At 34.3% G+C, this 17,570-nt stretch overlaps 1 protein-coding gene across 3 annotated transcripts in view; it reads left to right on the top strand.

The window, feature by feature from the left end:
- Positions 1-17,570, top strand: part of LOC126883025 (tumor protein p63-regulated gene 1-like protein) — a 94,074-nt gene that overhangs the window by 69,942 nt on the left and 6,562 nt on the right. For all 3 annotated transcript variants that reach the window (XM_050648208.1, XM_050648207.1, XM_050648209.1), the window contains one exon: positions 12,882-13,015. In XM_050648208.1, coding sequence (XP_050504165.1) covers positions 12,882-13,015 — 134 coding nt within the window. The remainder of the gene's footprint in view (positions 1-12,881; positions 13,016-17,570) is intronic.

Here is a 17,570-nt window from a genome sequence, read left to right as displayed (position 1 = left end):
ATGCTTGAATCAAAAATGATGGACAATAATTTGAACATTTAAGTCGTCACTAAGTAGTTGTTTTTATTTCTGTGTTATATTTTATAATGTTGTTTGTCTTATTGCTGTTTTAATTAATTATATACGTTTAGATCTGGAAAATGTTTCTTTGTTTTTTCCACAGCACACTACCTTTCCTTAACTTCGTTTACCGGTGACAGTAACAGTTATGTTTAAAATTTACACGTTTGAAGATATCTCGAGATAGAAAAAAGGTATCGACATGCGGTTTTCGCTATTCTGTTGATAATTTCATCTAATTTTGTAATACAGGATTAAAAATGCATACTTGTATTTAATATTTTCCAAAGAAAACTAGATTTCTGAAAATAATTAAATAACGCCTCCTAGCTGGCACATTACTTAATAGGCAGTTTCGAAATTAAAACTCTTACATTGACGAAAAAGAGCTGTTTTCAACAAGACCAAGTTTGCAAAATTCGATTTAGCAGAACCGGACTTACAGCCATTTTTTCATAACAAGGTTCCCACTCACCCCCACCTCTTATTTGCAAAGGTAGACTTAAACTTGTGAAATCAAATATGCGCAGAATTTTATAAAGAATACGATGATAGGATTTCCAGTGCAATTTCTTTAAGCAAATTTTGTAAAATTTTGATTTTTTAATTTCTGATATTCAATTACGCCCTCTAGTGGTGAACCTACAATTATGAAAATAATTTCCAGACGTTTCCCGAGGCAACTTTTGTTATAATTATTTTTTTCTCAAAGCTGTACTATAAACGGTTCCTGAGATATGGCCGAGAGCCATTCTTATTGGGACACCCGGTACATTGAAAACATTTTAGGAGATCATGTTTTGCCATTTGCAAGCCACATTGGATATGACATATTACTGCGAACGCACGTCTTCATGTCGCTAGAACAGTGAATACCTACCTTGATGAGATTAAATTTAAAAATTATATTGGCCAGAATATACCCCAGGCTGTGGGTGAAAAAACGTGATATAATTCAGGAATTTTTGAAACCTATCAGGTGTTGTAAAGGACGATGCCAGGAATAACTTCTACTAAAATGTAACCAAAAATATTGTGCGCTTTTTTTTTAATTGCAATTTTCATTTGTTAAATTTGCAATTTTTATTAATTTTTAATTTTGTAGCTTAGGATATTGATTTTAGAGAAAAACTTTTTAATAGAAAGTTGTAGTAAATTAAAAAACCTACAAATTGAGGTACGGTAAGTTTAATTTGGTTAATTGCTTATTGCAAAACAGCCTGCGAAAGGTCCAAAATGGCCGTTTTTTACAATTGCATTATTTATTGTACAAATAATTTTTTTATTTTTTAAAGCTTTAATGAAAATCTTTCGATTCCAAACATAAAAAAAAAATTTAAAGCCAGATTAACGAATTTGTTGCTTAGATATTATAAATTGTTTATCCCAGGAGGTCAAATGTCGAAGGCTATAACTTTTTGAAAAAAAATCGTAGAAAGTTAGTGAAACATCCAATCTCCTTTGAAAGAGTTATGTTTTCATATTCTGATGTAAATAAATGCGTAAAACAATTGTAAACCTCTAATTTTTGGATTTGAAAATAAGGGGGCAAATTTCGTTATAAACATTTAGAGCTGAAGCGGCCCTGTACATCCTATGAGTTTTTAACTTACATATTATTGTTGCTGAAGATGAAACGAAGATTTATAAAAAAATAAAAAATTTCTACGACCAACTGAAGCCGAGATAATTTTTGGGTTTGAAAATAAGGGGGCAAATTTCGTTATAAACATTTAGAGCTGAGGCGGCTCTGTATATCCTATGAGTTTCTAACTTACAGATTATTGTTGCTAAAGACGAAACGAAGATTTATAAAAAAATTAAAATTTTCTACAACCAACTGAAGCCGAGATAATTGTTTTTTTTTTCTTAAATCATAGTGCCTTTATTTATAATAATTAAGAATTTATTTTACAGTCATTGACTAAAGAAAGACTTATGTTATCTTAAAATAAAACTTATTATAAAATAGAATTACATTTAATTATTAAAAATTATTTTTTAAATCGGTGCTTTTGCAAGCGGCCGAATTTTGCAAATCGCCCGGCTCGCTTCATTTTTACGTAACTTGTATTAAATTTTGACAGAAAACAATTTAATAATATTACCATTATGATATACAGTCTATTTACCACTGTATTTGTTTTTCTTGATAAACTTTTATATGTGAAATCCAAAAAGAATAGTCACTACAAGAAGAAAAAGTTGTATATTGTATATTATAGTAAGAAGTAACATTATTATTATTATATTTATATAACAATGAAAAAATTAAAATATAGTTATATATTTCATATATATGTATCATTTTTGTAATATTATTTCTTCAGAAATGAAATTTCACATATAAAAGTTTATCAAGAAAAACAAATACAGTGGTAAATAGACTGTATATTATAATGGTAATATTATTAAATTGTTTTCTCTCCAAATTTAATACAAGCTACGTAAAAATTTTCCAACCGCGCGGATTTGAAGCGAGCCGGGCGATTTGCAAAATTCGGCCGCTCGCAAATGCACCGATTTTAAAAATAATTTTTAATAATTAAATGTAATTATATTTTATAATAAGTTTTATTTTAAGATAATATAAGTCTTTCTTTAGTCAATGACTGTAAAATAATTTCTTAATTGTTATAAATAAAGGCACTACGACTTAAGAAAAAAAAAACAATTATCTCGGCTTAAGTTGGTTGTAGAAAATTTTTATTTTTTTATAAATCTTCGATTTGTCTTCAGCAACAATAATCTGTAAGTTAGAAACTCATAGGATGTAGAGGGCCGCTTCAGCTCTAAATGTTTATAACGAAATATGCCCCCTTATTTCCAAACCCAAAAATTATCTCGGCTTCAGTTGGTCGTAGAAATTTTTTATTTTTTTATAAATCTTTGTTTCATCTTTAGCAACAATAATCTGTAAGTTAAAAACTCATAGGATGTACAAGGCCGCTTCAGCTCTAAATGTTTATAACGAAATTTGCCCTCTTATTTTCAAACCCAAAAATTAGAGGTTTAAAAATGTTTTACGCATTTATTTACATCAGAATATGAAAATATAACTCTTTAGAAGGAGATTAGATGTTTCACCAACTCTCTACGATTTTTTGTTTCAAAAAGTTATAGCCTTCGACATTTGACCTCTTGGGATAAACAATTTATAATATCTAAGCAACAAATTCGTTAATCTGGCTTTACAATTTTTTTTATGTTTGGAATTGAAAGATCTTTATTTTAAAGCTTTAAAAAATAAAAAAAAATATTTGTACAATAAATAATGCAATTATTGTAAAAAGCGGTCATTTTGGACCTTTCGCAGGCTGTTTTGCAATAACCAATTAACCAAAATAAACTTACCGTACCTCAAATTGTAGGTTTTTTTAATTTACTACAACTTTCTATTAAAAAGTTTTTCTCTAAAATCAATATCCTAAGCTGCAAAATTAAAAATCAATAAAAATTGCAAATTTAACAAATGAAAATCGCAATTAAAATAAAAAGCGCACAATATTTTTGGTTACATTTTAGTATAAGTTATTCCTGGCATCGTCCTTTACAACACCTGATAGGTTTAAAAAATTCCTGAATTATATCCTGAATTCGACCTATTTTCCATCCACAGCCTGGGGTAATAGTCCAGATCAGATTTAAATCAGATTATAGCATTTATATGACACTTTAAAACATCGCATTCGGAAAATAAATCCTATTCCTATGATACTGAGGAGCTAAAGATAGCAGCAGAAAAAATTTCATTTCACATACATATGCAATATTTTTGTCCGTGAGTATATTATAATTATGTCTATATATGACTATATATTTATGTAGATTATCAAATTGGACCAAGTCTTGAAACGCCAAATTATCTTAAATGGATGGTCCGAATTATGCAAAGACAGGGATACACCTGATGTAGATTTGAAATTTTATATGTGTAACGTTGCCATATTTACCATTTTTCTGATATCATGTCACTTTGTTTTTTTTTAATACAACACTCTGTATATTATTGTACCTCTATTTGAAATATCCCCTGCAATACTGGTTCAACCGCATATAATAATATCGATTTTAATAGTCCGGAACATCTTAAAAAGCTAAAACAGAAGTCTAGAAATGCCTAATCGTCTCAATATTTTTTTTGGTGAAACTATGTACAGTCGCGGCCATGGAATGGTTTACAGTTTACACCCTTACATATGAAATGGTAGTGTCTGATTTTTTAATTTTTTCCTCGTTTAAACGCACCTTTTACGTCAAAGGGTCGTTACCAGTGGCGAACCCAGAATAAAGTTGATTATAATTTTAAAAGGTCAAAATAAAATATATATATTTTACAAAATGTAACAAAATGGAAATAATTATAGAAAGAAGTTTTTTTGAATAAAATTGAGTTAAAATTACTGAGTTTGGCAATTGCTGTTGTTGTTTGTGCGTCATTCAAATGCATTCTAGGCATTTTGAACGTGTTTAATAGCTTTTTTTTATTTTACTTCTCGATACGCGCGAATTTTTTTACAAGCTCTTTGACATTTAGTTAATTCGTACGACACTGCGATTTTACAGTATTATCTACAATATTTTTTTATTAACTCGATTGAGTACAGCAATCTGCCCAATGGGCATGAAGCATTTGTTTTGGTAAAAAATACAAACAAGTAGAGAGTTACTCCAGTGAGTAACCTCTTAACAATTCTAAAATTAAAATTTTATTAGTCTAATACACTAGATTACGTCTAATTGGTCAAGTCGGACGACAGTTGCCGTTTTAGTCTACGCACTTCAAAGACGTCATGCACACTTAATTGTCTGACAAACGCATTAGGTTGCAGTAGCACTCGTTCACAGTATTTTACACTAAAACTTTGTATGGCTTCTTTTGCGGATTCTAGAAGGATGTCGTGTTTAATCACCTCGTTGGATACATAGTATGGCGCATTGACTATGGCACGCAGCACCTTATTTTGGAATCTCTGTAAGATGTTTGTATTGGAGACACTAGCAGTGCCCCATCACTGAATCCCGTAAGTCCATATGGGCTTGAGGATGGACTTGTAGAGTAAAATTTTGTTATCCAAAGATAGTTTTGAATTGCGTCCAATGAGTCAATACCTATTTCTCAATTTAAGTCCAAGCTGTTTTCGTTTGTGGAAAATATGTTTTTTCCAAGTTAGACCGTGGTCCAAGTACATGCCGAGATATTTGGCGTCCTCGGATTGAGGAATTAGACAATAATTATCAATATATACAGGGGGCATGTTTCTCTACGTAGCGTGTATGTTACATGTAGTGATTTAGTTCCATTAGATTTGATGCGCCATACTTTCATCCATTAGGTTCCTAGTTTATTATTACTACATATATGTTGCTGACTTTCTCTGTTACACAGAGTTCGTCATTTTCCTAAATGTTTCAACTTTTACCACTTGCATAATATACTTTATGATAATCGAAAAATTTACCCTCTTTGTTTATTTCGAACTCAGGAAAATGGTAGTCACGTTTGTGGACAGCGAATAGGTATATCTTCAAAATACTCAGTATACTCAGTATACAAAAATATACAGTTTACAACTTAAATACATTTGACGTAAGTTCTTGCGAACTGGAAATTATTATTGTAAAAAGTTTACTCGTATAAAAGATAAATATAACTGTACGTTTAAATGCCTTTCTCAAGTCGCTCCTTCTTCGTAATCGCTTAATAATTGAATCGTGCCGATGTCTATGTAAATGAATTGGATTTGTCGTACATAAAATTTACATGATTTAAATTTCAGAATAAAAATGAATATTCCATAAAAAAACAACGGTATAAAAGCTGAAAATCGACCTTTGTAATAAACTGGAGCTCTTAACGCTTAAATATTTTTTTACATAAATTAAATAAACGATGTAATAAATCCTAATAGATTCTAAAAAAATATATACAGGGTTGTTCACTCAAAAGAATCCACCCTGGTATTTGGCAATATGTATTCATTGGATTTTGTGAAAATCTGAAACAGGTCGATTTTTATTCCACGGGGGACATGTTTTAACGGCATCTATATCTGTCATTTGTCAACCCCCGAGCTTTTAGTACAACAAACAATTTTAAATAGTTAATACGAGCCCCTTCCCATTTCAGTTGGCCCACCTTTGGAATTTGCAGTTTATGACGATTACCATGAACAAGTGATAATCAACTTGTTTTTTATAAGTTCCCATATTAATTAATATTGCATTTTTTACTAATATTTATCTACTGAAAACATTACCCTTATGGTTTTTTTATTTATTTCAAACAATAATAAAAAAATCGCTAATCGTGGCTTTTGATTCAATTACATCAACATACATTGATGTTTTCATAATTATCTTAAAATCAGAGTTAGGCTATGGAAAATGATATCAAAACAATTGTCAATTAATGTCAAATAGATTTTGTGATATTATAAAGCCGTTTGTCGGAATAAAGTCATCGATGGGAATGAGTGAAGGTAAAGTTATGGATGAGAACATTTGTTCAATCATCAATAGATTTTTTAATTTTCGAAAATCAATTCGAAAATCGCGAATATGTTTCAATTGTCACAGTATTGCGTAAGAAATATAGTTAGGAGATACAAAATCTCAGGTTTTGTCATCACAAAACCTATAAATGTAGGAAAAAGTAAAATAAGCGAAGCAGATAGAAGGGGATTAAGACGCAATATAGTGAAAAACCGACGTGCAACTTGTCTAGATTTAAGTAGGTTTTGGAGTAAAATGGTTGAAACACACGTTTCTAGATCGACATGTCACTGAGAGGTCCACAAATTAAGATTTTTTACTTACAAAGTGATTGATAAAGTTTAAAAAATCAATACGAATTATTTGTGAAAATTTTAATTTTATCTCAGACTAACGAAAATCCAGTCTTAACATTACAACACAAGAAAAATAAGTTAAAATGGTCAAAAGAGCATTGAGGTTGGACAAATTCACTAAGGGATACAATACAATGGAGTGATTAATCCAGATTTGAAGTTTGTGTTGGAATCGAGTTGGATACAGTAGGAGTCGAGTTATACGCAGGAAAAGTAAGGCTTTTCAGCTTAATGTTTCAACAGAAAAATCAAATTTTCTACGTTTAACATGGTTTGGGGCAGCATGTCATCGAATAGTTTGGAAAAATTGCATTTTATCGATGGAATTGTATATATGGGCAAATATTAATTGAAGGTTTTAAATAATTTCTTACCGGTTGTGGAACAAAGTCGTTTCAATAAGTTTAAATTAGCGAAAGATTTTGTCTTCCAACGAGATGATGTAGGTTGCCATACCTCAAAAAATAGTTTAAACTGGATTGGTGACCACATATTACTACTTCTGGAATACGTTTCTAATAGTCCCGACTTGTCCCCGAGAAAAACTTTTGCGCTTCTTTTTTACGCGAAATAAAAAAAACATTGAGGAAACATCCTGCTAGATCCGTCAAAGAATTGAAGCAAAACTTGCAAAAAATGTGGGATTCATTTACACCAGAGTGTTGTCAGACCTTTATAAAAACTATGCCTCGAAGAATTTTGAATCTAATTAAAAATAAAAAAGATGTCACTTAGTTGTAAACTTCCACATTTGTTTTGTTAAAATAGATATTTTTTGCGTTCTTTTTTTAATTTATTATTCTGTTTAATTAATCGTTCTTATTAATTTAAAACATATTTTGTATACTTCTGGAAATCCAAAAATTATCGAAGAATTAAAACTTTCAAAGTTTAGGTATGCTGGACTTTTGTTTTTGTTCTATAAAATTGGATTTTCTTTTAAATCTACATTGGGCGAACTGATATAGGAAGGGTCTCGTATACCATGTGTGGCACATCATTAGACAGGTATTTCGCTGGAGAGGTTAAATATCCATGGTATCCAAGAAGTGAATAAGTACTTCTTATAGCTTACCGTAATATACATTGATAAACTCTTATCTTAACTTTCTTAGTAAACTAAGTACAGATCCCGAATTTTCTATTGTTTGACTGGTTTCACGGTGATTTCAAGTATAGATGCCGACTTTAAATTATTGACTGAGTTTGGGATGGTTTCATCCGTATAGGGGTGATTTGTTCAATTTTCTCAAAAAATATAGTGCGGCACGGATTCCGAATATTCTATTCATGACTGGCTTTGGGATGGTTTCAGTCCGATAGGGGTTGCTTTGTTCAGTTTTTTCGAAAAAATATAGCGCGACACATTTTTTGCAAGGTAAAACTAGATATACATAGATTCAGAATTTTTTAATATTGACTGGGTTCGGGTTGGTTTCAACCCTATAGATGTTGATTAGATTTAATTAAAATTAAACAAAATTAAATGAAATCACATAAAAATAAAGAAAATAAATAAAACTAAATAAACTGAAAAAAAATTAAAATATTAAATAAAATTAAGTAAACTTAAACAAAATACAATAAAATTAGACAAAATTAAATATAATTAATAAGATTAAATAAAAAATAAAATTATATAAAATAAAATAGAATTACGTATATAAAATTAAGTAAAATTAAATAAAATAAAAAAAACTAAATAAGATTAAATAAAATGAAATAAAATAAATCGAATAGAATCGAATCGAAAGTAATTGAATTGAATATAATCGAATCTGTAAGAAGTATTCACTTTTGTCGGCACTCCGACCACTTTCACTTTAACCATTAGCCATAATGAGACATAATTATGTAATTATGTTCAAAATTATATCCACCAACGTCCATACAATTATGAGTCGCTATTCAAAATTACGACGAACATTTTGTAGCGTTTCAGGGTATACTAGACCACATTAATGCACTATTTGTCATCTTAGTTCTTCCAATGAAGCAAAAATATTAAAACTTGCTTTTTAAATAACCCCATATGAAAAAGTCGAGGGGAGTTGAATGTGGGGACCTTGCTGGCCATTTAATAAAACCTCTTCGTCCAGTCCATTGCCTAGGAAACCTTTTCTTACGTTTGTGCTATAATGAGGAGTAGCGCCGTCTTGTTGGAAAAACACTTAATCTTCTGTACCTGTTATCATTTTTGAATATATCTGTCAAAATGGGATCAATTGTGCCCTCTGATCTATATAGATATATACGCTTCTTCGTTCGAATTGTGTTGCAAAAATAATGGCCCATCAATAGGATCTCATATAATCCCACAAAACTGTAGTCGCCTATCTGGATCATCCTCATGTATTTCCTGTACTAAGTGTATTTTGTAGGGATGAAATTTGTTTTAGTACTCTGATGTTTCAGTACTCTGCGCACAGTAAGTGCGCGAAAACCAGATTCTTGATCTATTCTTTTCGTTACTTGAAGAAGGTTCGAAATTAACATAACCTAAAATTGCTACTTCTGTCGTTTCAGTCAGAATAGTGATACAAATTTTAGGAATACATTTTAGTAATGCTCGTGTGTTATTTATTGATATTGAGAAAGTGTGTGATAGAGTTCTTCAAGAGGTTCTGTGGCTTAATAAGAAAGGGGCGAGTATGTTGAAATTGTGAGGGATATGTATGAGTGAGTAACAACTAGTCTTAGGGCAGATATGGGACAGACTGATAAATTTCATGTAAAAGTAGGATTACATTAGAGCTCAGTGCTTAGTTTTTATTTATTCTCATTAGTGTTGGATCAGAGAACAGGGAAACTGCATGATTACGTTCTCTGATGATTAATGTTTGCTACTTGATGAAGTGTTAGTTGGAAATAATAGCCTCTTGAAGAAAAATGTAGTAGTTCTTTTAAAGGTGGAGTTAATACTATAAATAAGATTATAACTTTGGATGGTGAAATTATTATGAAAAGTAATATTTTTAAGTCCGTAAGATAGGTATAAAGAGTAATGGGGAAATAGATAAAGATGTCCATAGTAGAGTTCGGGCAGGATGGATGAAACGAAAGAAGGCGAGTGGTGTGTTGTGGAAATGAAATTGATTGAATGGATAACAAAAAGGAATATATTAAAGAAAGAGTAGGGATGACACCAATTGATGCGAATGTGAGAGAGCACGAGATGCTAGTCATCCAATAATAAGAATGGCTGCTTTGCTGCAAGGTGTCGTAGAGGAGACCAGTGGCGTTTCGTCAGGGTCGGCAGGGTCGGCAGTGCCGACCCGCACATTTATGGACACATTATAGATTTTTTAAATATTTAATTTAATCGGAGTTGATGATATTCGTTTCTGTGAAATAAAAACTATATCTGTGAGATAATACAGACTAAATTTTATTCATTGTTTTTAAAAGACTTCGATCCCGATACGTTAGTTAAGTGATCCCTGTGCGCTGTGCGTACGAGACTTTTCAAATTAATGATCCTATAGCCATGCACCCGCACCCGATTGCGATTGTGTGAATTCTTATTATAAAGCCCGGCACGGCATGCCGTCCCCAGATCGAGGATTTGCTATATAATAAGAAGCTATGGAATATTAGCCGATAGGCAACCAATTATACATTCTCCGTACTTATTTGAATGCAAAGTACGGCAGCGGGTACCTCTGCCGAGGCCGAGCGGTGATCTGCAAACGGCAGAAACTCACGTACGTAGCCACGTATTGCCTTGCTGGCGCGCCCGGGATAATTATGAAATAGGTAAGTAGTTTTACGTCGTTTAATTATTAATATTATTATTGATATTGTAATTCTTTTAAGTTGTTAGGAATTACCATTTAGGGGACAGGATGTATCGAAGCATTCGTTAAATCAAGTTAATTATAGAGAACAAATAAAATTGTTTAACAAATACGATCTGGAATTTTCTAATTTATTTTCTGACTCGAAGAATATACCGGCGTACCTAAAACAGCACAGAATGAAAGAATCAATTAGTAGTTACATTTTGATCCTTTTCGGTAGAAGTAGACGAAACTACTGATAGAGGTAACATGTCATTCGCAAGTATCAATAATTGTTCTTCGATACGCGTTACGTCTAAATTTATGAGAGGTTGTTAGGTTTTCAGACGTGAGTAGAAGCCATAAGACATAATATATTTTTGGTGTTTTAATTTAAAGGATAGATTAAATTTTTTGATATCAAAAATAAATTGGTAAGGCAAATTTATGACGGGGCTGTCTTGATGTCCAGTGAATTGTATGGTCTCCGGACAAAAGTTAAAACAATTGCACCAGGCAAAACTATTATTTACTCAGTGTTATAAGTCATTGACCTCTTTGACTATTCAAAATTTAAAAGTTACGCCAAAGAATTTTCAAAATATCTATTAGACAAGTTCATTAAAAATTATCCATCATTTTTTAATCAAATAAAATAAGAAAATGAATTAACAGTTTTATATTCTGATCCAAATATTTTCGGAAGGTGGGATAAGTTACAGACTATGTATAATTTTATATACTGCAATTCATTAGGTACAACAAACTGTTCCCGAAATTAATAAATTATTGTGCTCAAATGTGGGCAAATTCTGTCTCAAATGAACGGGATTTCTCTTGTCTCAAAAGAGTCAAAACGTATTGTCGAAACACCATGAAACAGGAGAGAATGTCAAACTTGTCTCAAATGTCGATAGAAAAAAACTTTTAAAATCCCTCCAAAACAATAATAAATTTTACAATTACATACATTATAACCCATTTTGCTACTTCGAAACAACATAGACTAGAGTTAATTTATAAACAGGTATAGTTTCTAAATTTATAGGAAAAAAACAAAAAAAAAAACAAAAAAAATAAAAAAAAAACAAAAACCAAAGATCTCCTATGAAATTGAAGCCTTTGGAGACAAAACCTTGCCGACCCTGTCTGTAAAGCCAAGAGCCGCCACTGGAGGAGACCAAAGAAAGCTTGATGGGCGATATTTATGTAGGCCGTTAAAGGCGATTGAGATTAGTATGACCTTAAGTACACACTTGTAGAGAAATGTAATCAGACATGGGGATAAAAGCATCATCATCATCATGCAACCCCTTCTGTCCACTGCTGGACATAGGTCTCTCCCATTATTCGCCACTCTTCACGGTTCTGTGCTTCTTGTTGCCATTTCTTGGATATTCGGTTAATGTCGTCCATCCAGCGTGTTGGTGGTCGTCCTCTGCTGCGTTTGTCTTCTCTTGGGCTCCAGTCAATTAGTTTTCTGGTCCATTTTGAGTCTTTCAGTCGCGCTATGTGACCTACCCAATTCCATTTCAGCTTGGCTATACGTTCAACGACATCAGTGATACCTGTTCTTTTCCTTAAGTCTTGGTTCCTTATTTTGTCTTTTTTTGTCACGCCGAGAATCGATCTTTCCATGCGCCTTTGTGCCACTCGCATTTTTTTTTTAGGAATAAAAGCAACTAGGGAAAATCTGACAGTTTGAGTAGAAAAAGAATACTGAGAGAAAATGTATAGGAAAATAGTTATGGGAGTAGTTAATTATCGAAATAAAATGCAACACCGGTCCTATAAATAAAATTAGATATACCTGTGCATTATACTGTTTATTGCAAAGACTATACAAGGTGTACAAACATCGAATGGATCAGTAAGTAGATGTTATCGAGGAAATCTAACTAATATTCAACGAAACTTATGAAAATTACATAGTGAGGTTTGGTAAAAAAACTTCAAAAATACAGTCAGTACTTTGTACAGAGGTTAATTAGTATACCAGACTACCAGAAAACTGTGAGAATAGTATAAATATATAAAATAATAAACATAGTTATTACTGTTGAATGAAAACCACTCTAAAGCTCTAAATTGTATTTAAGTTCGCAAATGGTTGGTTATGCACAGTAAATCATGTAAATTTATTGTAAGTTAATTTGTAATCTTTTTTCCAATTACATATTGAAATTTTTAGAGACCGCAATATGAGGGGAATTCGGTTGCTTCTAAAACAAGATAAAACAGACAATTTTGCTTCGAAATGGAACCCGTTCAACACCGAGGTGCCCTTTATGACATTTACTTACCACCCTTTATATTTCCACAAAGGTTTGTATTGAATCTACTTTTATTTATTTATTTACGGGTCTTACCCATTATTACAAAATCAGGGCCGGACTGGCTCATAAAAAAGGCGCCAACCCAAATTATAAAAAAGGCGCCAGCCCAAATTCTAAAAAAGGCGCCAAACTAATATCTAAACAATGGCGCCAGATCTCCCTCTTAAGCTTTGACACCAAACTTTTTTGAAATCCTAATGCGTGTAAAGTAAATCAATATTACTAATTTTAATTTAAATCCATAAGATAATTTACTATTTTTATTGGGACTAGTAAATTATATTAAGATTCCACAAACATATAGCTTCACTTTCCCAGTATCCGTTTTACTCTGCTACACTCTTTGATACTCTCTGAAGACTCCAAAACAATTTTAGAAAAGTGTGAGTAATTTTCACTTGCTACTACAAAAGAATCTATTGGTTCAAAAACATTTAACAAAAATCATGATGATTTGTGTTCAATAGAAGTCATCTTTTGAATTCTTTCAAATTTTTTACTAAATTCCATATAGCATAAGAGTAAACCTTGTTAAAAAAATCCGCAACCACACACGGTGTCAAGCGATCCGTGCCTAAGTGGTGAATGGCCTAACGTCAGACGGTCGCAAACGGAGCCCTCGGAGACTGGTGAAACTCTTTTGTAATCGTTGGCAAGGGCGCACTGCCTCGCCAGACAGTATAATTCGTCCCTACTCGTGGGAACTATATGGATAAGTATTTGATCATACATGAAAAAGGGAAACAACAAAACGAAGGGATAATGGAGCGAGTCACCAGTGATGGTGCAGCTGGAACAAGTTATGAATGAGAAGATAAGGTGTTTATTGTAGTAAAGGAAACAAAGGGAAAGTACTCAGCGAAGAGGAAAAGAGGAAGGAGGAGACTATGATCTTCGGAAGAAGATCTGTTGGAAGATCTCCAGTCAGGGGTAGCGACCTGATCAAGACGGATCTTCCACAGGAGACAATCTTGCAGAGGAGCTCCTCACAGGGGGAGGAAATACCTAGAGACTTAGAGAGAAGGAGGAGAGCTCGGACATAACGGCCATGGTAAGAGCAATGGAGAAACTTACCAGCTTTACAAATAATTTAGTAAAACTAATGTCCGACCATACAAACATTAAGGTCGAGATCAAGAATGAGGTACAAAACCTTAAGAGAGTCACCGAAGACATGGAGGTTACTTTCAGACAAGTCGCAATCGGCAGCATTAAGAAACGAAATAGAATAGTGTAGAAAACCGGTGAGGAAAAAACTAGGGAGACTGTACGAGTGTCCACACAGATGGATTTCGACGAGTTCTTCCCCGAAAATCTTAGTGAAGGAGAGATAAAAATGATCGCAACGGTCCTAAACTCAGGGGAAAGGGGCTTTGAAAAAGAAAGGACATTATAAAGTCGAATTGGAAGAGGTTCACTATATGGTCGCTAAACCGGAAAGAGGGAATAAACTCGCAGGCGACTTAGTAGTGGTCGCGGAACATGGACTTTTCGGTGAGGAAGAAAGGTTCCACGAACCGATAAGGGAAATACATGAACTGGGAATATGTGCAGAAGGTGCAAACACACCAGGAGAGGTGCAGTACCTCCAAATTAATACTATGACTACAATTACAAAGAAGAGTCAGAAGGAAGAGAACCGAGGAAACCGTCAGACTATTTTCATGGTCCCCCGTAGAGACAAGGGTGACGGAAATGGACGGGGACGAGAGACTACTGGCAATTATTTATAAATTGAGGAATGACATGGAGACACTGGAGACCAGAGAGGCATACCTAAGAGAAGTGGCAGCTACAGAGGTAGCAACTTCAGAAAGCTCCTGGAACTCACCTTTATGGGTGTGGACCTCCACCTCGCACAGAGGAGTATAAACTCGGGGAAAGGAGACTGGAGGCGTAGAAGGTGATCGTGAAGGGACGCAGAAATTTCTATGCCGAGTTGCTCAAGCAAATCAAGGGTAGCGTAGACACGAGGAAGAAGGGGATTAGCGTTAAAAGCACTAAAGAAGGCATAAGAGGGGACCTCATCCTCGAAGTGATAGCAGACCGAGCGCCTAAAGAAGACTATCGTGGCCCGCACGGGGGGAAACGCAGTAGAGGTTGTTCGGGGCTATCAGGTTCAGGTGTACCTATTTGATATAGACGGAGGAGTCCCAAGGTAGAAATCCTGAGACAAGTTCGGAGGTATACCGGCAGCAGGGAGCATGACGACGTCAAACTCGTCTGTATAAGGGAAAATAGAGAACACAAACCTCACGGTTGGACTGACACGTATCGCAGCCAAGAAGACACTGTAAAGAGAACATATATTTATTGGCTGGAACTCATGCAAGATACGAGACAGACTGCGTGTCCAGGGACGCTTTAGATGCCTGCAGTTCAGGCATAGTAAAACGGACTGCAAGAGAGAAAACAAGGAGGACTCCTACTAGAGACGAGGCACGAGAGTGCAGTACTGAGACGACTTTTTCCCCTCACTTTTAAAGAATCCGGTCACAGTGCCGACAGCTTACAGTGCCCGGAGTGTAAAAAACTGATCCTGGAAAAGCGGGGCCTCAAGAGACACTCTGCCACAAGCGGTGAGAAAAGGGTGAGTGAAAACACCTAGGACCAGGAATCAGACAGCGTATGGGTAAGTAATTTAGAAATATAAGAACCATCTAATACGCTGTTCCTTTAAATAAATGTGGGAAGGGCGGGAGCTGCTCACGACGTTGCAGAGGCACTCGCACAAAGGGAAGGTGTGACATTTGGTCTTTCGACAGAGAATCGTTAAAGATAGGAGATCTGATGTGAACGTATACGTGGTGAACCGAGGTATTGGAATCACTAGACACTCTGTTAAGAATGTAAATAGGTATGTTAAGGCATAAGTTGTAGACCGGCTGGCGTACAATTGTTATGTTTCACCAAACGTCCCGCTTCGAGAGGCGAATACCTATCAGAATGGATCCACGACATGGGGTTTACCGTGCTAAATGACGGTAAGCCACCTACGTTCGTAAGAAGTAATAGTGAGTCCTTTCTGGACCTCTCGCTGGTTTCAACATCACTTCTAAACAGTGTCATAAGCTGAACTGGTTTGGAAGAACAATCGCTCAGCTAACATAAGTATGTGAGTTTTGAACTAACGAGCAACAGGAAGAAACGGAAAGATGAAGATAGCGATCTAAAAAGATTTTCAAATCAGGAAGCTTTTGTGGATACTCTTGGCTTGATTGGTCAGATATGCGAGGATGTGAAGGAGTTGATCGAGAGATCAGGTATCAGATAACCAAATAGCTTAGATGCGACGCGTAGTTCTTTCGCGTCTAAATATCAGTTATTTGATAAACAGTGGAAATTGATACCCACGAAAGGTGCCCCAATCGTAAAAATGGTCTTCTAGGGCGCCGCTCGTTGCATCTAAGCTATTTTTTATAATAGAAACAGCGGAAATTGATACCCACGAAAGGCGCCTGAATCATATAAATAGTCTTCGAGGGCGTCGCGCGTCTCATCTAAGCTACTTATTATAATAGAAATAGCGGATATTGACCCTAACGAAAGACGCCTGAATCGTAACATGGTCTTTGAAGGCGCTGCGCGTCGCATCTAAGCTATTTGATTATAATTATCTGACACCTGATACAAATTGTATTTTATTGTACCCACTGGCTTCATTATTTAGGAGTTTGGGACACAACAATCATGCATGTATAATGTAGTTTTGGAGCACTGAAAACTATATCTGTATATTTTAGTCCAATTGTGGGATGTAACACTCTTTGTATCAGGTATCAGATAATCAAATAGCTTAGATGCGACGCGCAGCGCCCTCGAAGATCATTTTTCGATTTGGGCGCCTTCCATAGGTATAAATACCCGTTATTTGATAAACAGTGGAAATTGATATCCACGATGGGTGCACCAATCGTAAAAATGGTCTTCGAGGGCGCCGCTCGCTGCATCTAAGCTATTTTTATAATAGAAACAGTGGAAATTGATACCCACGAAAGGCGCCCGAATCACAAACATAGTCTTCGAGGGCTCCGCGCGTCGCATCTAAGCTATTTATTACAATAGAAACAGCGGATATTGAACATACGAAAGGCGCCCGAATAGTAAAAATGGTCTTCGAGGGCGCCGCGTGTCTTATCTAAGCTATTTGATTATCTGATATCTGATATTTTGTTGTACCCACTGACTTTATTATGTAGGTTTCTGTTGCGCCTTCGGTGCCAAACGGCGAAATCAGAAGCAAGTAAAAACATTTTTTAGGGGAATGATAGCTGCATCGATTTTGTGCTAAGGTTCAAAAAAAAATTTTTCAGCGTTTAATTTTTTTAATAGATAGATACTAACCAAGGCAAAAGGCGCACCGGCCCGCGGGCCGGTGGGCCGGCGGCCCAGTCCTGGCCTGTACAAAATAATTTAAGAGCTAAAATATACATTAAACCTCAAAATAAATTATAAAAATATGTAAATATGTAAATACACTTAATTAAATCACTAAATATCAACATATCACAGAAAATGATGACATATCACAGATAATAAATTGA

This window comes from Diabrotica virgifera, chromosome 4, assembly GCF_917563875.1.
Source record: "Diabrotica virgifera virgifera chromosome 4, PGI_DIABVI_V3a".
In the NCBI taxonomy this organism is placed as follows: domain Eukaryota; kingdom Metazoa; phylum Arthropoda; class Insecta; order Coleoptera; family Chrysomelidae; genus Diabrotica; species Diabrotica virgifera.
Note: the sequence above shows the minus strand (reverse complement) of the source record. Positions and strands in the feature narration are given on the sequence as shown.